Source organism: Sapajus apella, unplaced genomic scaffold, assembly GCF_009761245.1.
Source record: "Sapajus apella isolate SASKATOON/1434 unplaced genomic scaffold, GSC_monkey_1.0 scaffold56, whole genome shotgun sequence".
Taxonomy (NCBI): Eukaryota; Metazoa; Chordata; class Mammalia; order Primates; family Cebidae; genus Sapajus; species Sapajus apella.
Window position 1 is genome coordinate 6787900 of NW_022436996.1, and position 27747 is coordinate 6815646.

General features: G+C 39.7%; 1 protein-coding gene across 3 annotated transcripts in view; it reads right to left on the minus strand.

The window, feature by feature from the left end:
- Positions 1 to 27747, minus strand: part of GALNT11 (polypeptide N-acetylgalactosaminyltransferase 11) — a 74044-nt gene that overhangs the window by 23978 nt on the left and 22319 nt on the right. The window contains exons 1-2 of one of the 3 annotated variants that reach the window (XM_032244960.1): positions 6153 to 6439; positions 5719 to 6048 (exon numbers count right to left, since the gene is read on the minus strand). In XM_032244960.1, the coding sequence (XP_032100851.1) occupies positions 5719 to 6010 (292 nt within the window). In that variant the 5' untranslated portion in view covers positions 6011 to 6048; positions 6153 to 6439. Of the gene's footprint in view, positions 1 to 5718; positions 6049 to 6152; positions 6440 to 27747 lie in introns of those variants that run through there. The other 2 variants (XM_032244958.1, XM_032244959.1) reach the window with 2 other exon arrangements.

The following is a 27747-nucleotide window of genomic DNA, read 5'->3' on the forward strand; positions in this document are numbered from 1 at the left end:
AAAAAAAAAAAAAAAAAAAAAAAAAAGGCCAGGCGCAGCAGCTCACACCTGTAATCCCAGCATTTTGGGAGGCCGAGGTGGGCAGATCACCTGAGGTCGGGAGATTGAGACCAGCCTGACCAACATGGAGAAACCCCATCTCTACTAAAAATACAAAATTAGCCAGGTGTGGTGGCACATGCCTGAAATCCCAGCTACTCGGGAGGCTGAGGCAGGGTAATCGCTTGAACCTGGGAGGTAGAGGTTGCGGTGAGCCAAGATTGTGCCACTGCACTCCAGCCTGGGCAACAAGAGCAAAACTCCATCTCAAAAAAAAGGTTCACAGTTTCTGATTTTATTGTCAGGGAATTCCTCCACAGGTCTAATTAAAGTCACTGTAATATTAGGCAGGGTGTAACCGCTCATGCCTGTAATCCCAGCACTATGGGAAGCTGAGGCAGGTGGATTGCTTGAGGTCAGGAGTTTGGGATCAGCCTGGCCAACATGGTGAAACCCCATCTCTACTAAAAATAAAAATAAAAAAAACTAGCCAGGCATGGTGGTACATTCCTGTAGTCCCAGCTACTCCGGAGGCTGAGGCAGGAGAATTTCTTAAACCTGGGAGGCAGAGGTTGCAGGAAGCCAGGATTGCGCCACTGCACTCCAGCCTGGGTGACAGAGCAAGACTCTCTAAATAAATAAATAAATCAAAGTCCCTTTTTAAAAGTAGTACAGCTCTGTTCCTTTAATATAGTGAATATTTTATGAATATCCAGGTGTGAAGGGATGAGATACAGAATGCAGTGTTTCCCCAATTTGAACACAACTAGTATCCCCAAGTCCACTCTGGGAAACATTCTCTCTGAAACTGTTTCAACGGCAGTTCATCCTTTTAAACACAAAACAAATCTCTATTAGCATTTTATACAAGGAGAGGAACCATAAGAAAAGAGACTTTGGTGATGACCTAAACATAAAAGAAATAAAATTAAAACTGCTGGATACCTAGCACCTAGAGCAGAGCCTTGCACAAAGAAGATTCTCAACAGACACTCCTTGATTCCACAGGTAACAAAGGATGACCTCATGCTCAATACTGACAGAAGCATTTTCTATTATAGATCTCTTGATGAGAAGACTCCATATGAAGATTGTCTCAGCTTACTTTTCTTACTCCCCTGCTCACATAAAATGGTAGCCAAACCTCAATAAATTAGCATGCCAGAGGACCCTTTTCAATTAATTTTATAATTAATTTCAGATTCAATGAGAAAATATTTTCAATTTTTATTGTTGATTTTTTTTTTTTTTTTTTATTTTTTTTTGAGACAAGGTCTTGCTCTGTCGCCCAGGTTGGAGTGCAGTGGTGCAATCTTGACTCACTGCAGCCTCTGCCTTCTGGACCTAAGCAATCCTCCTGAGTAGCTGGGACTACAGCCATGCATCCCCACACTCAGCTAATTTTTAAACTTTTGGTAGATACCACCCAGGCTGCTCTTAAACTTCTGAGCTCAAGCGATCTGCCAGCCTTAGCCTCCCAAACTGCTGGGATTACAGGTGTGAGCCACCACACCTGGCCCATAATCTTTCTTAAATGTACCTTTTCATAGGTTCCTTCCCCAGCTTATTCAACGATAATTCTCCACTCAGAAACCTTCATAGTTTTAACTACTACTGTATTATTTACACTAATTCCTTCTATATTAAATTTCTTTTATATAAGAAATTTTGGATTTTAACTATGATAATTATGCACATAACATAAAATGTAGCATTAGTAACATTTAGTACATTCTCAATGTTGTGCAACCAGCATGATTAGTTGCAGAATATTTTCCACACTGCAGAAGAAAAGCCTGTATCCATTAAAGCAGCTACTCCCATTCCTTCCATTCCCCAGCCCCTGGCAACCGCTCATTTGCCTTCTGTCTCCATGGGCCTGCCTATTCTAGACATTTCACATAAAGGGAACCTACAATATGTGACTTTTTGTGTCTGGCTTCTTTCATGAGCATGTTTTCAGGTTCATCCATGTTGTGGCATGTATTATAATGTCATTCCTTTCTCGGCCTGAATAATATTCCATCGTATGGACAGAACACACTCTGTTTATCCTTTCATCAGTTGATGGATATTTGGAGTGTTGCCACCTTCTGTCTATTGAGAACAGTGCTGCTATGAACACTGAGTACAAGTTTTTGAGCACCTGTCTGCAGTTCTTTCAAGCACAAACCCCGGAGTGGTACTGCTGGGTCATATGGTAATTCTATGCTTAACTTATGGAGAAGCTGCTGAAATGTCTACAGAGGCTGCACTGTTTTCCTTTCCCACTAGCAACGTGTGAGAGTTCCAACTTCTCCGCATCCTCACCATCGCTTGTTCCTCTCCTTTTTAAATGTGGTATCATAGCCCTCCTAGTGGGTGTGAGATGGCTCTCTCACTGTTTTGATTTGAATTTCTGTAACTACTAATTATATTAAGCATCTTCTCATCTGCTTGTTGGCCATCTGTATATCTTCTTTGGAGAAATGTCTATCAGATCCTTTGCCCATTTTATATTTTTATCGCATTTTAGGTTTTGGGGTACATGTGAAGAACATGCAAGATTGTTGCATAGGCACACACATGGAAGCGTGATTTGCTGCCTTCCTCCCCTTCACCTGTATCTGGCATAACTCTCCCCAACTCTCCACCCCCTTATTTCCCCCCAACAGACCCCAGTGTGTGATGCTCCCCTCCCTGTGTCCATGTGTTCTCATTGTTAAACACCCGCCTATGAGTGAGAACATGCGGTGTTTCATTTTCTGTTCTTGTGTCAGTTTGCTGAGAATGATGGTTTTCAGGTTCATCCATGTCCCTACAAAGGACATGAACTCACCATTTTTGATGGCTGCATAATATTCCATGGTGTGTATATGTGCCACATTTTCCCTGTCCAGTCTATTATCAATGGGCATTTGGGTTGGTTCCAGGTCTTTGCTATTGTAAACAGTGCTGCAATGAACATTTGTGTGCATGTGTCCTTACAGTAGAATGATTTGGGCTATTTGGCTCTTTATTGTTGGGGTTTAAGAATTGTTTAAGCCAGGCACAGTGGTTCATGCCTATAGTCTCAGCACCTTGGGAGGCTGAGGCAGGTAAATGGCTTGAGCCCAGGAGTTAGAGACCAGCTTGGGCAACATGGTGAAATCCTGTCTCTACAAAATATACAAAAATCAGCTGGCTGTGGTGGTATATCCCTGTAACCCCAGCTACTTAAGAGGCTGAGACAGGAGGATCACTTGAGCCCAGGTGGTTGAGGCTGCAGTGAGCCGTGACTGCACCACTGCACTCCAGCCCAGGTGACAGAGACCCTGTCTCAAAATAAAATGAAATAAAATAAAAATGCAAACAAGTATTCTTTATATATTCTGGATACTGAACCCTTATTAGAAATATGATTTGCAAATATTTTCACCCATTCTGTGGGTTGTCTTTTGTCTTTTTTCACATTCTTTTTTTTTTTTTTGAGATGGAGTCTCACTCTTGTCTCCTAGGCTAGAGTGCAATGGTGCGATCTTGACTCACTAACCTCCACCTCCCGGGTTTAAGTGATTCTCCTGCCTCAGCCTCCTGAGTAGCTGGAATTACAGGTGCTTGTCACCATGCCCGGCTAATTTTGTATTTTAATAGAGAGAGGGTTTCACCATGTTGGTCAGGCTGGTCTCAAACTCCTGACCTCAGGTGATCCACCCACCTCGTCCTCCCAAAGTGCTGGGATTACAGGCATGAGCCACTGTGCCTGGCCTTTTTTTCCCCACATTCTTGATGTGTTATTTGATGTAAAGAAGTTTTTATTTTGATGTAGTCCCATTTATTTTTTAAATTGGTAAGTTTGAGTCTTCCAACTCTTTTTTCCAGACTGTTTTGGCTATTCAGAGCCTCTTGTAATTCCATATTAATTTTAAGATAACCTTTTCCATCTTTACAACAAAGACCACTGACATTTTGATAAGGATTGCATTGAATCTATAGATTGCTTTGGGTGATATTTACATCTTAACATTATTTAGTATTCCATCCTATGAAACTGGAATATCTTTCCACTTATTTAGGTTTACTTTGATTTCTTTCAGCAGTGTTTTACTGTTTTCAGCATACAAATCTTGTAGCTCCTTGGCTAAATTTATTCTTAAGTGTTTTATTACTTTTGATGCTATTGTAAATGAAACTGATCTCTTAACTGCATTTTCAGGCCACTCATTGCTAATATATAGAAATGCAATTGGTTTTTTGCATGTTAATCTAGTACCTGCAACTGCCAAATTCATTTATTACCTCTAATATGTTTTTTGTAGATTCCTTAGGATATTCTAGAAGGAATTTGGTTTTTCAGTTAGGCAGCTAGAGTTTGTTATTCAAATACCTATAGTTCTCTCACTACTTCTTTCAAAAGCAAATAAAAAGTCTACTCAAAATGGTAAATAAGTATTACTTCTTCATAAAAGCTTTACCAAAGTAACTATAAATACATAAAAGAGCCAGATACTTTCCCATTAATGCTTTAAAAATGTCCACTGGCTATCTGAAAAAGATTTATGAAAATTGAACTTTATGAAAACTGAAGTTGGCAAGACCATGTCTCGATTTAAATATATTTTTAAATGAACACTGAAGTAGATATTAGCTTGTTTCCTCATAAAATTTTATATATTTTGACTTCCTTTATTAGAAAATCATTAAGTCCTAAGAACTGATTTTATGTCTTTGAAACTATGACCAAGAGAAAACTCTATTTTAACATTTCCTTTATATTCTAAGGCTCTCTCAATCTCTCAAAAATCTTTTATTTCACTCTTACATTACCTATTATTTGATGTTTTATGATAAGATCAAAGTTCTCTAAGTTTTAATGACAACAAAAATTGCTCACTTATCCCTTAAAATAAAATTTGTCAAAATCAGGACTCTAAAATTGCAGTATTCAAAGGCATACACAATAGAGTCTTGCATCCAAGTTGAAGAGAATAGGATTTTTTAAGAGAAAAAATGAGCTTTCTCTTTTACACTAAGATGTCATAAACTATATTATATATGTATGTGTGTGTGTGTGTGTGTGTGCATACATATATTCTGGCTCCTTAGTAATTCTTAAGTGAAAGTCATATTAGATATAAATAACCCCAACTTATTTTTAAACTCAGTATTTTATGCTCTGTATTAATTAAATGTACCCTTAAAAATAAGTTAAATACAGTCAAGGAAACTTTCAACCGTTTCTTTCCCATATTAGCAATCCTAGCAATTAAAACCTTCTCCCAGGGCTGGGCACAGTGGTGCATGCCTGTAGTCCCGGCTACTCTCAAGGTTGATCTGAGAGGACAGCTTGTGCCCAAGAATTCGAGGCGAGCCTGAGCAATATGGTGAGACCCCGTCTCTTAAAAAACAAACAAAAAACAAACCCCTTCTCCCATAGGTTTCATTTTCCTGCTAGTCTTTTTTCTTTTCTTTTGTCTTCTCTGGACCTTGTTTGTTTCTCCCAAGTCCTCATAAAATACTGAAGTCAGAACTGGATAAATTAGAATATAGCTCCCCACTGAGTCTGCAGAAACCACATAACTCCAGCTAGTTCACAAACAACATAAATAAGTGTAGGAAAAAATGATGCAGCATTTCTAATCTCCTAACTAATCTAATTAATCAAACTTCCAATGATTAAATACATTGATATGGCTGCTGGTAAAGATCAGATATACTTACCTAATTCAGAAGAGAATTTCAAGTGGCCTTCTGGCTCTTCAATATGACTGTCTATCACATCATCGATTTTGTTTGTTTTGAACTGTGGCTCAAGTACTCGACTTGGACCTCGAGTGAAACGGGGATAGAATTTTTTGGGAGATGGTCCATGGGGCCCAGGCCCCTTGAAGGGCACATTCTTAAGTGGCTGAGTCACTTCACTGAAGTTGAAATAAACAAAAAGCAAAACTGTCCAGGTCGCAGATGTAAAAAGGCACCCATAACAGAAATATCGAACTGTGACACTTCCCATTATAGACCTAGCATAGCTGAAGGGCCATTTTCAATTTCCTAAAAAAGAAGAATAAATACGTTAGACACTTCAGTACGCTTTTAAATCATCCACCAAATACAAAGTCATTGTTTTCTAAACCACCAAGGGTCACCATGCATACAGTTAACAGAGAATCAAATACAAGAAGATATACGGATAGCACTGAGTTTTCAAAAAGGGTCCAACAATTAAAACCTCAGGCCAGTGGGTTAATGCTCAGAGAACCAATGGCAGTAAAATAGCTGACTTATTCATTTGCCCATGTTAATGGACACTTCTTCACCTTTGTTCTGGACTGCATTCAGTTTGCTAATTTTTCTCATCAGGTTACAACTTTTCACAAGGAAAATAACAAGTACCACATGTATTGTAACAGGACACCTAAAGTCCCTTCCAGCTATACAACTTCAAGATTCTTTTTAAACCCAAAGATCTTAAAATCTCTTATTAAAAATAAGCAACTGTGGCCAAGTGTGGTGGCACACAGTTGTAATCCCCGCACTTTGGGGGGCCAAGGTGGCAGATCATTTGAGGCCAGAAGTTCGAGACCAGTGTGGCCAACATGGTGAAACCCTGTCTCTACAAAAAATATAAAAATTACCTAAGGGTGGTGGTGGGAACCTGTAATCCCAGCTACTCAGGAGGCTGAGGCTAGAGAATCTCTTGAACCCAGGAGGAGGAGGTTGTGAGTGAGCTAAGATTGCACCACTGCACTCCAGACTGGGCAACAGAGCAAGACTCCGTCTCAAAACAATAAAAATAAATAAATAAATATAAGCAAACTTAAAATAGCTCTACTTTCAAATCAAAGGTTATGCTGCCCCTGTCGACTCTAGATCTAAGTTATTTTCAAATAGAGTTCAAGAAATTATGTTCCCTCACCTATAAAACAAGGCAAGAAGAACTCAATGTGGCCCTGAACAGCAATCAGCAATTTTTCCTAAGCTTTTTTTTTTCCTTTTGAGACAGAGTCTCACTCTGTCACCCAGGCTGAAGTACAATGGTGGAATCTGAGCTCACTGCAACCTATGCCTCCCGGGTTGAAGCCATTCTCCTGCCTCAGCCTCCCAAGTAGGTGGGATTACAGGCGTGTGCCACCAAGCACAGCTAATTTTTGTATTTTTAGTAGAGAAAGGGTTTCACCATGTTGGCCAGGCTGGTCTCGAACTCCTGATGTCAGGTGATCTGCCTGCCTTGGCCTCCCAAAGTGCTGGGATGAAGAGGGTGAGGCCACCATGCCTGGCAATTTTTCCTAAGCTTTTTGATATCCAGTCTTCATGGATGCTAACACAATTTCCTAAGGAATTATTTCTAAGGAGCCCAATGCACATATAAAATCATCTCACTAAACAGACTTATGGCAGAGAAATCCTATAAGCAATGTAGATACATAAGAAAACTGCACAGATACTGCTTGTAAGTTACTTATTTCTACAGCATAAAGTAATCTTAAAAATGATATTGTCCCCAAAGATCAGGACAAAGCAAATCAGCATGCGTAAAGCCCAACTGTAAAAATCAGGCTCTCTTGTACAAGGTTATGCCATAAGCCTAGATGATAGTAAACAGTTCAGTTTCTTACTATCTGCCAACCAAGGACTATTTATTCCACTACAAATAATTAAAAGGTAAAAAAAACCAAAACAACAGTAACATACCAAAATAAAACAAAAACCCAACCAAACAAAAACTCCCATCAACAGTAATACTGGAAATTATGATAATACAAAGGAAAATCAAACACCAATGAAAACATTGCTATGTCAGCTGCAGGTACTTTTAAAATTAATGACATAAACAGAAAAACACAAATACTTGAAGTAGAAGAAAATGTTCTCTAAGCAAGGAAGCCCATCAGGGCAAATGAAAAGACAAAAAAGAAATGCAATGTGCAACTTCATAACAAAAATATTGCAAGAAAAATGTACAGAGCAGTGACACTTAGGTGAAACAGACATTATAGCTCCCTAAAACGTTTGCTTAGGGGTAGGCAAAGAGCAGGTAAACAAACAACAAAAACAAAAGTACTGCTTCTTCCAAAGGCCATGAGATCCTAAAGACTGTAACCAGACAGGCTGCTCTGAATCCATGTGAACCAGGCACCCAAGGAGCCAACCCCTTCTTCACACAACAAGATTCACGCTTACAGGCGGTTTTCCTCAAAGCATTCCCAGCCTTCCCGCTTCCACCATGGGGTCCTTGGCCCTCACAAAAGGGAACCATCCGTAACAGACCATGAAGAGAGCAAGGGCTGCTCCACTAGCCACTATGAAAGATGGACACTGATGTCGCTTGTCTTTTTCTTTAACCCGATTCCCACCATCATACTGGACCATGACCAACCCTGCCTCCAAATGTCTTGGTTAGTGTTCCTGCTGTCACCTACTGTCACCTTCACCTAAATTCCACATAAGAAACTTTGCCCTACCCTCAATTTCATTGTCATCCAGGACTGATATGATGACCTCTTAACCTCTCAGTTAAAACCTCTCTCTCCAGGTGGGCATGGTGGCTCACACCTGTAATTCCAGCAATTTGGGAGGCCAAGGCGGGTGGATCACGAGGTCAAGAGATCGAGACCATCCTGATCAACATGGTGAAACCCCATCTCTACTAAAAATACAAAAAATCAGCTGGGCATGGTGGCGCATGCCTGTAATCCCAGCTACTCAGGAGGCTGAGGCAGGGGAATTGCCTGAACCCAGGAGGCGGAGGTTGCGGTGAGCCGAGATCGCGCCATTGCACTCCAACCTGGGTAACAAGAGCAAAACTCCGTCTCAAAAAAAAAAAAAAATTAGCTGGGCGTAGTGGTGCGTGCCTGTAATCCCAGCCACGTGGGAGGCTGAGGTAGCAGAATTGCTTGAACCTGGGAGGCAGAGGTTGTAGTGAGCTGAGATCGCACCACTGTACTCTGGCCTGGGTGACAGAACGAGACTCCGTTTAAAAAAAAAACCAAAAAAAAAACTCCCTCTCTGACCACAATCCTGACTCCCCAGCTGCATCTACCCCTATTCTTCAACCTCATGACAGGAAAAGTCTAGGCACTCTGCACTTTCCTTACCATTTAATTCTATTTCCCGCCCCAGCTATACATACACTCCATAATGGCTTTACTTCCTTCTCTATCCAGCTGGGAACATGGTGTTAAATAACACATTAGAAAGTGACAAGTGCTGAGGAGAACAAATATAGCAGGGAAGATCAGCAGAGAGGAGGTGTGTGAAGCTTCAGGGAAATGGAGAGGGAAGGCCTCCCTGAGAACGTGACACTTGTGTTGAGACGCAAACTAAATAAAGTAGTGAGTACTGCAGCAATCTGGGGAAGAGGTGTCCAGGGGTGCGTGGAATAACAGCAAAGGCTCTTGAGGAGTGCGACCAGTGGGGTCAAGGAGTCACATGCTATGACCAAGACAATACACTAAAAAACAATGATAACAAAGTATCTAGAAAGGTTACAAAATGTGCAAATGAACATCAAAGAGAGTTCTCCAGAACTAAGTAGCGAAAATACAACTTTTTAAAAACTCACAGGACATGGCTTAATTTATAGCTTTTGATGCTTGCATTAGAAATATGACCACAAACTATGAATTAAGAAAGTATAACTGAATAAACCCAAGGTACATAAAAGAATAATAAAAACATTATCAGGAATTAATAGAAAATGAAGATAAAACAACAGAAAACAAAAGATGGTTCTTTAAAAGCGCGGTAAAATTAACAATGTGAAACTGCCTTTGCAAAATTATGACAGTGAAAGGAATCTGACATAGCTGACTCCATCTTGCTTCTGACCTCCGAACTGTCCCTGGTCACTCCTGGGTGTACGCCAAGCTAACTTTGGAAGAAATTTAGTTTCCAGTTTAACTTAGAAGGAAGGATGATAGTAAACTCTTCCTCAAACTAGCCCCTTTCCTTGATCAGCGACTGAAAACCACCTTTGTAAGCAAGAATATGCTAACGGGAACCAGAAGGGCCTAAGCTCCACTGAAATGTAGGTGTAGTTTCTATAATCCCTTACTGCTCGGGAGTCATGTGGCCAGAGATCACAAAATTCGTGACTTCCTCAACTGTTCCTATAGATGATATCATTATTGTAGAACCTAAGATTTGTTTTCTTGAGATATTTTTCAGGCTGATCCTACCGAGGCTTGTGACTCACGACTCAACTGGTCCCAGAGGCGAACTCAGTGCACAGACACTGTTTTCCACACCCCTATGATTCATCCCCAACCAATCAGCCACACCCATTCCCTAGTCCCCTACCCACCAAACTGTCCATAAAAACCCTAAACTCCAGGAAAACGGATATGAGTGATAACCCCAGTTCTCCTGTATGGGCCAGCTTCACATGATTAAGTTCTTTCTTGACTGCAATGCTATGGTTTCAGGGTATGATCTTGTCTGTGGAGTGGGCAGGAAAAACCCATTTTACAAAAGCACTGGCAAAACATACAAAGAAAACAGCACAAATAACACAAAAATAAGAAAGAGAGCATAAATATAGATGCAGATTTAAAGTAAGAGTACTGTTTATAAATTCCGGTGAAATGATCAAATTCCTAGAAAAACATAAATGCACAACACTGGCTCTGGAAAATCAGGAAACCTGGATGCCCAATAGTCCCGTTGAATGTTAAACTATTGTAAAGACATTTCTAGGTGATTTTAAAAGTGAGTTCTACCAATATCTAAGGAACAGATGATTTTAGGCAGATGCAATGGCCTTCAGAGAACAGAAAATGAGGAAATATTCTCCATGTCCCTTTCTGAGGCTGTTACCATCCTGATATCAAAATAAGGGCAGTTTGAGGAAAGAATGTTAAAGACAATCTCAGAGAGATTATAGAAATCTTAAAAAAAAATCCTGAAAAAACCATGTTTTTAAAAACTGAATATACCATGCACAAGTTGTATTTACTTCAGGTACTTGAAGTTGGTCCAATATTTGAAAACTTACCATAATCTACCACCTTCATGAATTAAAAGAAAAAAAAACACGTTTTGATCAATGGAGATAAAAAGTTTATTATAATTCAACACTCAATTCTTAACAAACTAGGAAAAAGAGGGAAATCCTTGCCTGATAAAGAGCATCTCAAAAGATCTTGTAGCAAATATCATACTAAACAATGAAACAGTAAACCCATTTTCTTTAAAAATAGAAGACAAAGCTTCCCATAATCACCTGTATCACACTACCATAAATATAATAATGGAGGGCAGTAGTTTCGAAGTACAGAAATCCTAGGAGTATTTATTAAAAATACAGATTCCCAGGGCTCCACGCTAACTATGCCAAATGGGAATTCCCAGAGGTAAGGTTAAGGAATCTTTAGCTTTAGCAAGCCTCCAAGTCAACTCTGATGCACAGCCAGATTTGGGAATCAATGGTATAATGAAAAGACAAGACTGAATTCTAATCTGATTCTGCCATGTATCAGTTACGCAACATTGGAAACATTACCAGATTTTCTTAGCCTCACTCTCATCAACTGTATTCCAAATTAACGACATTGTCTATCTTACAGGATACTTTGAAATACTCAGAATTACACGAGGTAAAATACGTAAAGTGTCAGATAGAATGACTGACACACAAAACACCAAGATAATCTCCACAAGGCCTGTTGCTTGTTTTGCTGTTTGTTTTCTTGTTTACTGTTTCCCCTCACTTGGCACAATGGATGGCCCCCAGAAAATCCTGAAAAGAATCTATAGCATGAATACAGTAGAAACTGAACAAATATTAATTTTTTGTCATTAGATCTAGACTTAATATATAATATCAGTGGTAGACATGATCACCCATCTGTTCATTACAAAGTTCCTACAAGTCCCTACGTAATCTGGCATTACCTGTCTGATCACTTCTCCCACTACCCTCTCTCTGCATTCATTTTATCCTAAACACTGGTCTCCTTGTGGGTCAGACATTTCAATTACACCCCTTTAGGGACTATGCACTGGCTCTTCACTCTGTCTAGAATACTTTTTCTCCCAAGTAATTTCGACTTCTTTCATTGCCATTAAATCTTTGCTCAAATATCGTCTTCCCAGTAAGGCCCTGCCAAGATTACCCTACTTTTAAAACTTCAACCCAGCCACTAAATATTAAACCTGGTCTTCCTTATTCCATGGAATTTATCACCTTCTTACATATATATAGTTACTTATTCGCTGACTTTATTATTGATTGTTTATTTCTCCCATACCAGGAAGTAAGCTCCAACAGGACAAGAGCTCTTGTCTGTCCCTGGAGGTTAGTGTGTAGAATATAGCAAGTTTAATAAATGTTTGCTGATAAATGGAAAAATTACTGTAATATGGTTAGCAACATGCTTGCAAATTTCTCAGCAAATCTGTTACTATCTAGTTTGGGCTAAGCAATACCTTAATGCTATGCATAGAGGTCATGACCATCTTATTCAACAACAGTATAAAAACTAGCTCAGAACAACAGCCATGTTTATTTTCGGAAAAGGTACAAGAAACAACTCAGGAATGTACTGTCCAATTTCAAAACGTAAATAATGGTCTTTGTGATAAAAACAGGGAGACTAATCTTACCGAATTCACTGACAAAAACAAAAACCAAGGAAACTACTTTTCTTAGGTTCCCTCTTGGCTACCTGGCAGCACCTAAGGGCAAAATGAAAACTCATTTTCTGCTCAAAGACCTCACCAACGGGATTTGGCCAACTCTGTCCGGATTCTTCACAGAATAACCTTAACAGCTATATCAAGCAGATGTTATTCTTCCTCTCAAACCATATTATAATTCTTTAGAGGGTATTTTTTACATAGTAAATCACGCTAAATTTAAAAATATATAAAATGAATTTATAAAATCCCATCATTTCTTTTATACAATTAAGCATAATGGTGTTCAGAAGCAACAAAGTCACTATCTGTTTTTAGATAGGTCAAGAGGTTAGGGCTGGGTGTGGTGGCTCACGCCTGTAATCCCAAAACTTTGGGAGGTCAAAGAGGGTGGATCACCTGAGGTATGGAGTTCAAGACCAGCATGGCCAACATGATGAAACCCTGTCTCTACTAAAAAAAAATACAAAAATTAGCTAGGTATGGTGGCACACGCCTGTAATCCCAGCTACTCAGATGCTGAGGGAGGAGAATCGCTTGAACTCGGGAAGCAGAGGTTACAGTGAGCCAAGATCATACCACTGCACTCCAGCCTGGGCAACAGAGTAAGCTCTCTGTCTCCAAAAAAAAAAAAAAAAAAAAAGAAGGAAATGCAAAAAAATCAGATGTCTATTATTAATAAATTTCTCACCTGCTTAAGGAAAGACACTAAAACATCCGAACAAAAATCAAAAGCTAAAACTTTAATCTACGCTAACAATGAGTCCAGCACCTACACAACAAGATCTTTTTGTTTCATACTATTTGCTACCCCTTCTAAAGGCAGTTACCCATGCCTTTAACATCCAAGTCTGAAAGCCTTTGAAAAGAGAGTCAAAACAAATACCTAAGGTTACTAATGCAAAACAACGAATGGGCAAATTCTTTTAATCATAAACTTGAATAGTTAATAGGGCCAAAACTTCAGCAGTTAGAAATCAACTAATATGTTTTTCAAAGTTAAATGAATAATAGACTAACCAGTTGTGAACCTGAATTTATTAAAGTGAGACAAGTCATTATGGTTTTATGTTTTTCTTCAGTCATGGTCTGGCAGCTGCTCAAGGATAGGTGTCTTGGAAGCTGAGAGTTGGGTTTTTGCCAGGGAGGTCCAACAGTACAGGAATGGGGCAAGGTATATGCAGGGGATGATTATAATGACAAATCACAGATTTAAGGCAGGCAAGAGGAGATGTGAGGATGTGCAAGTGTGAGGCAGGATGAAAGATGTGAGTAGGCCAATGGATGAGAGGGCCTGGTGTGGCTAAATAATTACTGGAGTTGTTACCAGAGAGAGAGAACCAGAAAGATGAAATGTCATGGTTGGAAAATGAGATGTGGTTTTGGAGGAGGACAATCAATGATAGTAGAGTCATCCTTTACAGGTGTGTGAACTGGAGATAGTCCAGCAGACAATTTGCCCATAGGTAAGCACTGCTGTACTTACCATAAACAAGCCCCCTGAGGACAGGGATCATTTCCATCTTCTCAGACCCACATGTTTAGCATAGCGCTTAGTATTAACAATTAATAAATACTTGTTTGTATAATTTTTGAAGTGTATTTCTGTTCCAGAGGAAGTGAAAGGACATTATTTACATTCCGTGCAACGTGAAATCTTAGAGAAGGGTACAATGTGAGCAGAGCACATCCTGGGAAATGAATGTTGATTGTGAAGGAGAGGCAAGAAAGACGGCTAACCGGTTTAATCACTTTCATTATGAAACAAAGTACTCGGCATGCCAGCAAAAGTCCCCAGTCTCCCTCTCAGCCCATCATTTCTTAACAACTAATCTGAAAACACTGTGAGAGGAAATTTTAAAAAGAAGAGGTAATTTTGTATAGTTCTATCAAAATCAACTTGAAAACATAAACCTTTTTTGTTGTTGCTAGAGACAGGGTCTCCCTCTGTTGCCTGGGCTAGACTCAAACTCCACCCTCCAGGCTCAAGTCCTCCTCTTCTCAGCCTCCTGAATAGCTGGGTGTGCACCAGTACACCTGGCTAGAAAAGAATAACTTTTAAAGAGAATACAACTTATTAAAATTGATCCCAGTCCTGAAGAAAGTCATAAAAGAGCTCCCCAAAAAACCTCAAAAGCAAAAACGCTAAAGAAAAAAACAAAAAACAACAACAAAAACAAACTGCCAGGCACAGAGAGGAGTGTTAGCGGAAATCCTAATGCTACTAAGCCAAATATTTTTTTAAAGGAACACTTCCCAATTTGTTTTATGAAATGAACATAACACTGGTATCAAAAAGGACAAAGACTTAACTCCTCCGCAAAAAATCTCATGTATGAATATCAAGGCAAACAAAATACTAAGAACAAACTTAAGAATAAATGTCTAAACCATTTACAAGGAAAACAATGAGAAACTCCAAAAGGTCCCAAAGGAAGACTTGAACCAATATAAAGATGTATATGCCATATTCTTGGACAAAATGACACACAATCCTAATAAATACATCAGTTCTCCCTAAGTTAACGTGTAAGTGCTACACAATCATGTTAAATACACTATCACATTTTTTTTTCTGGAGCTAAATAAGTTAATGATAAAGTTCATTTGGACAGGAGTAAGCAGGGAATAGCCAGGCAAACCTGGGAAAAGGAACTAGGGGGGTATAAGCCCCACTGCAGAACAAGCCAATTCCAGGGGGAGCACAGCTTAGCTGGACCTTCTACTGAGGGTCCCCCAGGCTACAAATAAGATGTCAGCCAAGCGGTGTTCTCTCCTGACGGCTTGACTGGGGAAGAATTTGCTCTGAACTCACTCAAGTTGCCGGAATTCAGTTCCTTGTGGTTCAGGACTGCCAGGCCCTGGCTTTTAAACAGCTGTTGGCTGGAGGCCGCCCTCAGATCCTACAGGCTGCCTGCAGTTCCTTACCACAAGGGCTTCACCAGTATGGCCCTCGATGTCATCAAGCCAACTCTGAGGAGTCTCCTACTCTGGTCTGCTTAAGACAGAGTCTTCTGTAATGTTGCTGTAGTCACAGGAGTGACCTCTTATCTTTGCCATATGACCTCACCTAATCAAGAGACTGACATTCTATCACATTTGCTATACTCTGCTGGTTACAAGCAAGTCACAGGACCCATCCCCACTGCAGGGGAGGGAATTACTGGGGGTCACCTTAGAGTTTGTCAGCCACAATCTCAAACAGAGATTCTAAAAGTAAAGGACCAACAACCTTATAAGCCATTCACAAAAAGAGAAACACAAATAGTTCTCATCTATATGAAAAAATGCTCAAACTTGCTAATAATACTAAGGGATATGCAAATTTAAATTACACTGAAATATCATTTCCCTCCTGTTCAGCTGAAAAAATCCAAAAGCTTGACAACATTCTGAGAGTGAGGTTGTAAGGAAACTTTCAAACATGGTATACCTTCTATGCAGGTTCATTTAGCAACATCAAGCAAAAATACACTATTTACCCTCTGACTTAGTAATATTGCCTCTAGTAATCTATCCCATAGATGGTAAAAATAGGAAACAAAGTATGCATACGCCTATTCACTACAAGACTATTGGTAATAGCAAAAGGCTAAAATCAATGCAATGTCCATTAATAAGGGGCTGGTTGAACAAGCTAAGAACTATCTACACAATAGAGCAATACACAGCTATAAAAAGGAAAGTATCTTTGTTAATTGCTAATTATAGATTGATCTGTAAATTATGTTGTCAGGTGTAAAAAGATGAGAGTATACATAGGATGCTACACATAAGTATACACATACCTGCCTACATTATAAAACAAAGGATAAAACAGGGAAGACAAAGCAAAATATTGGCTTGGTTCCTAGCATCCCCTATAAACCATTTTAAAAAGCTGATACCCATTAAGAAGAGGAAGAAAACAGATTGAGTGTTATGGAGGCAGGGCTGGAAACTGACATCATCTTTGTAGGTGAAGAGTGTGCAGTCCAGGAAACTAGAAAAATGTATATACAAAAACATGCAAATAACAATTTAAGCACATACATACTTTAATCTGCTCAAAAAGCAAATTTTTATGATGACCGTTTACATCTACTGTTGTCATATCTAAAATGCTTTGTGGCAAACTATTTAGGTTACAAAGATCTAAAATCTCAGCTCACCCAATTCACATTCATTATCAGATTAGCTTGAGGAGTATTTCTCAACAGCACAATACAGCGCTTTGAGGTAAGAAGGCTCCTTTTGAAATGCTTTTTGTGTGTCCTCTATTTACAGAGGACACAGCCCACACCAGCTACAAAACTGTGCTCCATACATAAAGTAGTTAAATTACATAAAGGTCACTAAGACAATGCCTGTTATGCAATGTCATTTACAGATAACAGCTGAATTCCACTAATCTTCCAGTCTAAACAACCTAACATTCTTCAGAAATCTAAATCATTTCTGGATGATTTAATGAAAATCATTAAATAATCCTAAAGAAAAGGCGAATATACTAGGAACACGGTAGAAGCTCTACAGGCAAGGCAACATTCAGGATGCTGGCAATTAATGTTTTTTTGTTTTTTGAGACGAAGTTTCGCTCTTCGCCCAGGCTAGAGTGCAGTGGTGCGATCTCCGCCTTCCAGGTTCAAGCAATTCTCTTGCCTCAGCCTCTTGAGTAGATGGAAATATAGGCACCCACCAGGCTAATTTTTTGTATTTTTTTTCAGTAGAGACAGGATTTCGCCATGTTGGGCAGGCTGGTCTTGAACTCCCGGCCTCAAGTGATCTGCCTGCCTTGGCCTCCCAAAGTGCTGGGATCACAGGTGTAAGCCACTGTTTAGTGGCCAGCATTTAGTGTTTTAATAGCTTTTGCTATTGTGCTATAAACTCAGAAAATACAGAGAAGCAAAAAAGAAACTATTTAACAATCACCAGAAGTCTCACCACTATTAATGTTTTGCTATATAATCTACTGCTTATTTTTCATCTCTCTACAGTATTTACAAAATACTATACTGCTTTTGGCAACTATCAAAAAATTAACGGACTCAGGTTAGTGGCATTATGGCTAATTTTCTTTGTTCTTTCTTCTACTTAAAACATTTTCTACAAGGAATAGACAGTGATTTAATAAATGAGGTAAAACATTTCTTAGGAAAAAACTCCCTAACTTGAAAATATAAGAACAATTATGTAAAAGATTAAATACTTTAAGGTTATGAAGGAAACAGGATACCCTATTCTCTTAATCTCACAGGCAAAGGGGATTTCCACACCCACAAGCACAAAGAAACCGAATGGTAAGCACACTGAAAGAATGTTTTAATTTGTCAAAAATATGAGAATAAAATTTGAGTACTGAACAAATGTTCTAAAAGCACAATTTGAAGTTTTGCCTCTATGAATCATTATCTAGTCTGAAATTCTTAACTACCTTTTAATGTTTATCTTTTATCACAAGACTAATGAGACAATTCTATTTCTCAGGACAGCTTCCATTTTTTACCAGTATAACATAATTTTCATAATATTTAATGATGTTTAAAATGTATTTAAATATTTACCTTTCAGTAGTTTCCAGCTATTTCCTTGTAAGTATACTCTGTATTCCAAATTGTCAAACAGCACATATTTGTTAGCTTTGTCCATAAAAGAGACACATTCACATTATAACTCAGCTGTAGTCATGTGAGTACAAATATTAATTTACAACAGTTCAGTACCTACATACCCCTGTGAAATTACCAGGTGATGACAACATAAAAATACACATTATTCTTTCTCATTCCTTATCGACCCTGAAAACTAGAAGAAAACATAGCCACCAACAGTAGTTTAGAATTACACATAAGGAGATTATTGAATTAGGAAAGGTCCGGAGCAAATTCCAGACATCATACGCTCTCTGGGAATGATCCTCAGATATCCTTGATATTTATGAATCTCTTTTGTATAAGACAATCAAAAAGAACATGAACACACAAAATGTCTAACACTGTGTTCAAATGCAGAAGAAGCCCACAAGGTAATGCTGATGGGAGAAGGCAGCAAATTTAATCAAACACAAAGGCAAGGGAACTAAAAGGACAAACAACGTGGCAAACGCCTAAAAGAAAAAAATCCTGGGGCAGCAGCTGGGACAGCGAATATGGGATGGTGGAGGCTGACCATTATTCTTTAAAATTTTGTCGGAATGAATGCCCAGGTAGAAAGTAGCAGCTCTCACTCACTACAGACCAGTGGGAGACAAGAAGGTAAAAGCTACCATAGCCTCATGGAGCAAGCATGGGGTCGATAAGACTCAATAGTTTCTACCTCCTAATTCTATGAAGCAGAAAAGAAAAGTAAGGAAAACAAAATAAACTGAAATAAAATGACCATGGGCCCATGCCACTGTGTCCATCTGTTATACATAATTATTAATAGTAGTAGTATTCATGAAAGGGTCTTCACTTGCACCCTACACATACTACCTTTCCTGTGTCAAGTATGCCATTCATCTGTGAGAAGCATTCTTCCTAGTCATCCGAAGGAGACAGAGTAGGAGCTACCTATAAACCATGACTGAGGGGTGCTAGTGAGGGGCTCTGCCCCCTAAGTGACCATTATGCCTGAAATTCCTGCATTATAAAATAATCGTTTGGGTCTGGAAAGCTTGTCTTTTCTTTAAGATGTTCTTATCTCACGGTCTTCAATCAAAACACAAGTTGCATCCTTTTTGTCCAAGCAAAATTTTTGAAACTCTAGCACATAACTTATTTTGCAAATGTGACTTTAAAAAACATGTAATTCATCACTTGTTAGAAAAACACTTATTCTCAGCAGAATTCTGAAAACCACTGCTAAAATCAGAAAGGAAGAGAGAGAAAGGAAACTCAATCTAAGGAAAATAAATCACAGACTATTACTTAGAAATGGAACACTTTAAAAATCACCTTATGCTGTATTTAGAATCTCTTATTCTGTGGATTGCCATCTTTTGTGGGACTTCAAAAAATCTCTGCCATTATTTATTCAAATATTCCTTCTGGCCTGGCACGGTGGCTCACGCCTATAATCCCAGCACTTTGGGAGGCTGAGGCGGGCAGATCACCTGAGGTCGGGAGTTCAAGACCAGCCTGACCAATATAGACAAACCCCATCTCTACTAAAAATACAGAATTAGCCAGGCGTGGTGGCGCATGCCTGTAATCCCAGCTACTCGGGAGGCTGAGGCAGGAGAATCTCTTGAACTCGGGAGGTGGAGGTTGCGGTGAGCCGAGACTACACCACTGCACTCCAGCCTGGGTAACAAAAGCGAAACTCCGTCTCAAAAACAAACAAAAACCAACAAATATTCCTTCTATCCCCTTCCCTCTTCTCCTTCTAGGATTCCAATCACACACGTCAGACTTTCTCAGGATGGAGTTTCTTTCTTTCTTTTTTTTTTCTTACAGCATCTTCAACTGAAACATCCAGGTATGGAGTTTATTTCTTGCAGTCTCTTCAGTGTTGTTCAGCCTTTTGCCCCCTTCAGAGGTTTCTTCTGATCTCGAAGGGCCTCACTTTTCTCTTCAGCAGTGTCTAATCTGCTTAATCCACTGAATCCTCCATTTTGGGTACTGTAGTTTTTAGATCTAGTATTAGTTGTTTTTCCGGTTTGCCCCTTTATATTAAGTTTCCAGTTCCTTGTTGAAATGTTTTTACTCAACTTTGATCTCCATGAAAATAAGAAACATAACACTTTACAGTCTGTCTGGTAATTCCACCGTCTACAAAGCTGTTTCTATCCTGTTATCTGTTCGGGTTCTGTTCAGCTTGTCTCCCGGTGGGCCTGGTTACACTGACTTGGTTGTGTGGTGAACACTCTATTTGAAAAATCATTTCAGAAATAATTTGAGGCATGAAATGTTATCTTCCTCTGGAGAGGATTTTCATCATCTGCCTCTGTTAGGTGACTGGGGTCACCAGCAATTTGAGATCACCTCAATCCATTTCAGCATTTGGGATTTACTAAACCCCCAGGTGACCCTATGCAGCTTCAGTCCAGGCAAAGGCTGGCATACTCCCAGCCCACGGGCATTCTGGATGGCAGCCTCTCAAGGTTTCAATATGAACCCAGGAGGCTCACCAGGATTCTTAACCATGGCAAGTCCTAGATTCCAGTTTTTGTTCCTCTCCTCCTGTGAGTCAGTTAATTACACTGCTCACCCTCTCACCTGCTCTTCCAGAACAGCAAATAGCCTGGGCAAAAGTGGCCCTGGGTCAGAAGTTCATGTCTATCATCTCCCAAATTTCAGCCCAGCAATTCTTTACTATGTTGTAAATTCTTTGATGCTTTTCAGAAAAGCATCAACTAGCTTAAGCTAGGTTACTCAGGCCATTTCAGAAGCCCAAGGCCAGGGCAATTTTCTTTTCTTTTTTTTTGAGACAGTCTTGCTCTGTCACCAGGCTGGAGGGCAGTGGTAAGATCTCTGCTCACTACAACCTCCGACTCCCTGGTTCAAGGGATTCTCCTGCCTCAGCCTCCCAAGTAGCTGGGATTACAGGCAAGCAGCACCACACCAAGCTAATTTTTGTATTTTTAGTAGAGATGAGGTTTCACCATGTTAGCCAGGATGGTCTCGATCTCCTGGCCTTGTGATCCGCCAGCCTTGGCTTCCCAAAGTGCTAGGATTAGCCACTGTGCCGGCCTTTTTTTTTTTTTTTTTGACACGGAGTCTTGCTCTGTCACTGGGCTGGAGTGCAATGACGCCATCTCGGCTCACTGCAACCTCCACCTCCCAGGTTTAAGCAATTCCCCTGCTGCAGCCTCCTAAGTAGCTGCGACTACAGGCATGCGCCACCACACCCAGCTAATATTTGTATTTTAGTAGAGACGGGGTTTCACCATGTTGGCCAGTAATATGGTCTCGATCTCCTGGCCTCATGATCCTTCTGCCTCAGCCTCCCAAAGTGCTGGGATTACAGGCGTGAGCCACCATGGATAGCCAGCCAGGACTATTTTCTAAATAGCTGTTTTGCATTTCAAAGTGTGCAGGTTAGTTATTGCCAAAAAGAACATCAGCAAATCAAAATGTGACAGAATCTTGGGCCTTTTTTTTTTGAGACTGGGTCTCACTATCACCCAGGCTGGAGTGCAGTGCCACGATCTTAGCTTACTACAGCCTCCAACGATCCTCCCACCTCAGCCTCCCAAAATATTGGGATTATAGGCTTGAGCCATCATGCCCAGCTACAGGCCTTTTTCAGGAAATTAATTTTTTTTCTCCATACATAGTGAATTGTATGGGAAATTAATTTCTGAGTACCACCTCAATAGGTTTAGAAAGCTGACAGATTTAATCTGTCAGCAAATCTGGCAAATCGCCAGATCCTAGCTCATGCTGTTAACCAAGCCCAGTAAATCAACATGGCAGATGCTGTTGTCTGCAGGTCCTGTTGAGCATTACCCTCCTGCACAGTGTTCTGAATTCCAACGCCAGTCCCTGTAGCTCTGGCTTCTGAGGCCCATCTGCCCATGTGCAGGGCAGGCCCAACTACATCATGCTCCCAGACTTCAAAATATAGTACAAGGCTGTAGTGATAGAAACAACATGGTACTGGCATAAAAACAGACACACAGACCAATGGAACAGAATAGAGAACCCAGAAATTAATCCACATCATCTACAGCCAACTGATTATTAACAAAGATTCCAAGAATACTCACGGGACAGTCTCTTCAATAAATGATACTGGGAAAACTGGATCTTCATATGCAGGCGAATGAAACTAGCCTCCCACCTCTACATGAAAATCAACTTAAAATGGATCAAAGACCTAAATGTAAGACCTGAAACTATAAAACTACTGAGAGAAAACAGGGGAAATGCTTCAGGGCGTTAATCTGGGAAAATATTTTATGAATACAACTTCAAAAGCCCAGGCAACAAAAGCAAAAACGAACACACGGGATTATGCCACACTGAAAAACTTCTACATAGCAAAAGAAATAATCAAGAGTGAAAAGGCAACCTACGGGAATGGGAGAAAATATAAACAAACTATTCATCCCAACGGGAGCTAATATCCAGAATATACCAGGAACTAAAACATCTCAACAGGAAAACAACAGCAGATTTTAAAATGGGCAAATGATCTGAATAGCCATCTCTCAAAAGAAGACAAACAAATGGCCAAGAAATAGATGAAAAATGTTCAATTATCACAAAGCATCAAGGAACAGCAAATCAAAACCCCAAAGAGGTATCATCTCATCCCAGTTAGAGTGGCTATTACCAAAAATACAAATAAAACAAACAAATGCTGGGAAGGATGTAGAGAAAAAGGAAGTCTTATACTCTGTTGGTGAGAATGTCAACTAGTACGCTATGGAAAACAGTATAGAGGTTCCTCAAAATCTACAAATAGCATACCATATGATCTAGCAATCCCACCACTGGGCATTTACCCAAAGGAAAGGAAACTGGTATATCGAAGAGACATGTGCATCCCTATGTTAACTGCAGCATTATTCACAATAGCAAAGATATGGAATCAATCTGGGTGTCCAACAGATGAATGGATAAAGAACCTGTGGAACATACACACAGTGAAATACTATTCAGCCGTGAAATGAATGGAATCCTGTCATTCACAGCAACATGGATGGAACTGGAGGACATTAAATGAAATAAGCCAGGAACAGAATGTTAAACACCAAGGGTTCTCATTCATATGTGGAAGCTAAAAAAAAAAAAAAAAAAAAAAAAAAAAAAAAAAGTGGATCTCATAGAAAAATTAGAACAGAGGGTACTAGAGGCTGGGAAAGGTAGGGGAGAGGGAGGAAATAGGAAGAGATTTGTTAAAGGATACAAAATTGCAGCTAGATAGGAGGAATAAGTTCTAGTGTTCTATAGCATTGCAGGATGACTACAGTTAACAATAATATATTGTACAGTTTCAAATAGCTATAAGAAGAATACTGAATGTTCCCAACACAAAGAAATAATGTATGAGATTATGGATATGCTAATTACTCTGATCTGATAACTGAAACATTGTATGTAAGAAACACCACTATGTACCCCATAAATATATATAATTATATGCCCATTGAAAAAAAATAAAATTTTTAAAAGTAGGCCAGGCGCAGTGGCTCACGCCTGTAATCCCAACACTTTGGGAGGCTGAGGAGAGTGGATTACGAGGTCAGGAGATTGAGACCATCTTGCCCAATATTGTAAAATGCCGTCTCTACTAAAAATACAAAAATTAGCTGGCCGTAGTGGCATGTGCCAGTAGTCCCAGCTACTCGGGGGGCTGAGGCAGGAGAATGGGTTGAACTTGGGAGGCGGAGGTTGCAGTGAGCCGAGATCTCGCCATTGCACTTCAGCCTGGCAACAGAGCAAAACTTTGTCTAAAAAAAAAAATAGATAAAATAAAATGTATATTGTAGATTCTAGAGTAACTGCTAGAATTTTTTTTTTTTTTTTTTTTTTTTTGAGATGGAGTCTCACTCTGTCACCCAGGCTGGAAGTGGCACGATCTTGGCTCACTGCAACTTTTGCCTCCTGGGTTCAAATGATTCTCCTGCCTTAGCCTCCCGAGTAGTTGGGATCACAGGGGTGCACCACTATGCCCGGCTAATTTTGTGTTTTTAGTAGAGGTGGGCTTTTACCATGTTTGCCAGGCTGGTCTTGAACTCCTAACCTTAAATGATCCACCTGCCTCAGCCTCCCAAAGTGCTGGAATTACAGGGGTAAGCCACAGCGCCGAGCTTAAAAACTTTTTAAAAGAAGTATAATTAATATACTATAATTGATAATGGTGCCCTCAGAAATGTACAAATCCTAATCCCCAGAATTAAGGTAGCAGATGGGATTAAAGTTGCTAATCAGATAACATTAAAATACAGAGATTATTCTGTATTATGTGTAGACCCAATATAATCACAAGAGTCCTTAAATGTGAAAGAGGGAGGCAAAAGAGGAGATCAGAGTGATGCAATGTGAGAATTTGACCTACTGCTAGCTTTGAAGATGGAGGAAAAGAGCCACAAGCCAAGGACTGTGGGTGGCTTCTCAATAGGGCAAGGAAACAGATTCTCTCCCAGAACCCCAAAAAAGTGAAACAGTCCTGCCAACACCTTGAGTTTAGTCCCCTGAGACCCATTTCAGACTTCTGACTTCCAAAACTGTAAGCTGTGTTTTTAGGAATAGAAAGCTCATAGAAGATAAGAGAGCAGATAAAGCTGAATCATATAAAATGTCCAATTAAAAAGAAATAAAAAGCAACAAATGCAAAATAGTTAAAAAGATGGAAGATGCGAATCCAACTGTATTAATAATCACTTCTAATATGAATTGTCTAAATATACTAATCAAAAGAGAGAGAATGTCACAGTGGACAGATGATGAGGATAGCTACACTAAACAATGCATTTTCAATGTAGACTAAACAGCCATCTCTTGGAAGAAGATGCCATCTAGGACCTTTCATAGCTAGAGATATCAATGTCTGGCTTCAAAGGATAGATAGGGTGACTCTCTTGTTAGGGGCTGATGCAGCTGGTGACTTTAAGTTGAAGCCAATACTCATTTATCATTTTGAAAATCTTGGGGCCTTTAAGAATTATGCTAAATCTACTCTGCCTCTGCTCTAGAAATGGAAGAACAAGGCCTGGATGACAGCACATCTGTTTTACAGCATGGTTTACTGAATATTTTAAGCCCACTGTTGAGACCTACTGCTCAGAAAGATTCCTTTCAAAACATCACTGCTCATTGACAATATACCTAGTCACCTAAGAACTCTGATGGAGATACACAAGGAGATAAATGTTGTTGTCATGCCTGCTAACACAACACCCATTCTGCAGCCCATGGATCAAGGAGTAATTTCTACTTTCAAGTCTTATTATTTAAGAAATAAATTACATAAGGATAGAGCTGTCATACATAGTGATTCCTCTGTGCAAAACAAGTCAAAAACTTTCTGGAAAAGCTTTACCATTCTAGATGCCAATAAGTACATTCATAGATAGGCATTGTGTCTCATGCCTGTAATCCCAACACTTTTGCCGAGGTGGGAGGGTTACTTGAAACCTAAAGTTCAAGACCTGCCTGGGCAACAAAGTGAGACCCAATCGCTACCAAAAAATGCAAAAACAAAGTTGGGCATGGTGGCACATGCCTATAGTCCCAACAAATCAGGAGGCTGAGGTGGGAGGATTGCTTGAGCTCAGGAGTTTGAGGCTGCAGTGAGTTATGACTGCACCACTGCACTCCAGGCTGGGTGACAAAGGAAAACTGTGTCTCACAAAACAACAACAAAAACCCATTCGTAAGAGAAGGTCAAAATATCATTTTTTTTTAAGTCCACATTTGCCAGAACAACAAAATATCAATTTAGCAGAAGTTGGTTCTAACCTTCACGGATGACCTTCCAGGTTCAAGACTTCGGTGGAGTAAGTCACTGCAGAAAGGGTAGAAATAGCAAGAGAGCCAGAATTAGAAGTACAGACTGAAGACACAGATGTGCAAAGAAATAATTTCTTGAAATGGAATCACTCCTGCTGACAATGCTGTGAACACTGCTGAAATGACAACAAATCAGCATATAACTTAAGAACTTGGCCAGTGCGGTGGCTCATGCCTATAATCCCAACACTTTGGGAGGCTGAGGTGGGCAGATCATTTGAAGTCAGGAATTTGAGACCAGCCTGGCCAACATAGTGAAACCTTGTCTCTACTATAAATACAAAAAAATTAGCTGGATGTGGTGGTGTGTGCCTGTAGTCCCAGCTGCTCAGGAGGCAGAGGCAGGAGAATGGGTTGAACCAGGGAGGCGGAGATTACAGTGAGCCAAGATCACGCCAGCCTGGGCATAGAGCGAGACTCTGTCTCAAAAAAAAATTAAAAAAGAACTTGCCACAGCCATCCTAACCTTCAGAAACCAAACAGCAGGCATCAACATTGAGGCAAGACTTTCCACCAGCAAAAAGACAACAACTTACTGAAGGCTCAAAAGATCATGAGCATTTTTGAATAAGGCATTTTTTAAATTAAGGTATGAACATTTTTTGTTAGGTAAGATGCTATTGCACACTTAAAAGACTACAGTATAAACATAACAACATAATTTTTATATGCACTGGGACCCCCTCCCAAAATTTGTGTGCCTCACTTTATGATAGTTGCTTTATTGCAGTGGCCTAGAACTGAACACACGATACCACCAATGCATGCCTGTATTCCTCAAAACCGCCAAGGTCATCAAAAATGAGGAAAGTGTGAGAAATTGTCACAGCCAAGAAGAGCCTAAGGAGACATAATGACCAAATGCAGTGTGGTAACCTGGATGGAAGCCTTAGTTTTTACCTATTGTCCTTAGAGTAGCAAAAGCACATTAGGTAAAAACTGAGAAAATCTGAATACAGTATGGACATGAGCATTAACTGAAATAAATGTACAATATTAAGATGTTAATAACAGAGGAAATTGGATATGGGATATATGGGAATTCTCTACCATCTAACAATATTCTGTAAATCTAAGGCTATTCTAAAACTAAAAGTTTATTTTAAAAAGAATGGGGGTCAACACATAGATTTTTTTTTTCTTTTTTTTTTTTTTTTTAAGACAGTGTTTCACCATGTTGGTCACTTCCAACCTCAGGTGATCTGCCCGCCTAGGCCTCCAAAGTGCTTAGATTACAGGCGTGAGCCACCACACCTGACCGAAGACATAGATTACTTTATATCACTAAAATCATCTAATTTTGGCTGGGCACAGTGGCTCACACCTGTAATCTCAGCACTTTGGGAGGCTGAGAAGGGTGGGTCATTTGAGGTCAAGAGTTCAAGACCAGCCCGGCCAACATGGTGAAACCCATCTCTACTAAAAATACAAAAATTAGCCAGGCATGGTAGCAGGCGCCTGTAATCCCAGCTACTTGGGAGACTGAGGCAGGAGAATTGCTTGAACCTGGGAGATGGAGGTTACAGTGAGCCAAGATCACACCACTGCACTCCAGCCTGGGTGACAGTGAAACTCCATCTAAAAAAAAAAAAAAAAAAAAATCTAATTCTTTGCTATCTGAGATTTGCTTCAATTAACCAAGAATGGCAGGATTATAGGGTAGGGTTATAGGTTAAAAAAAAAAAAAAAAAAA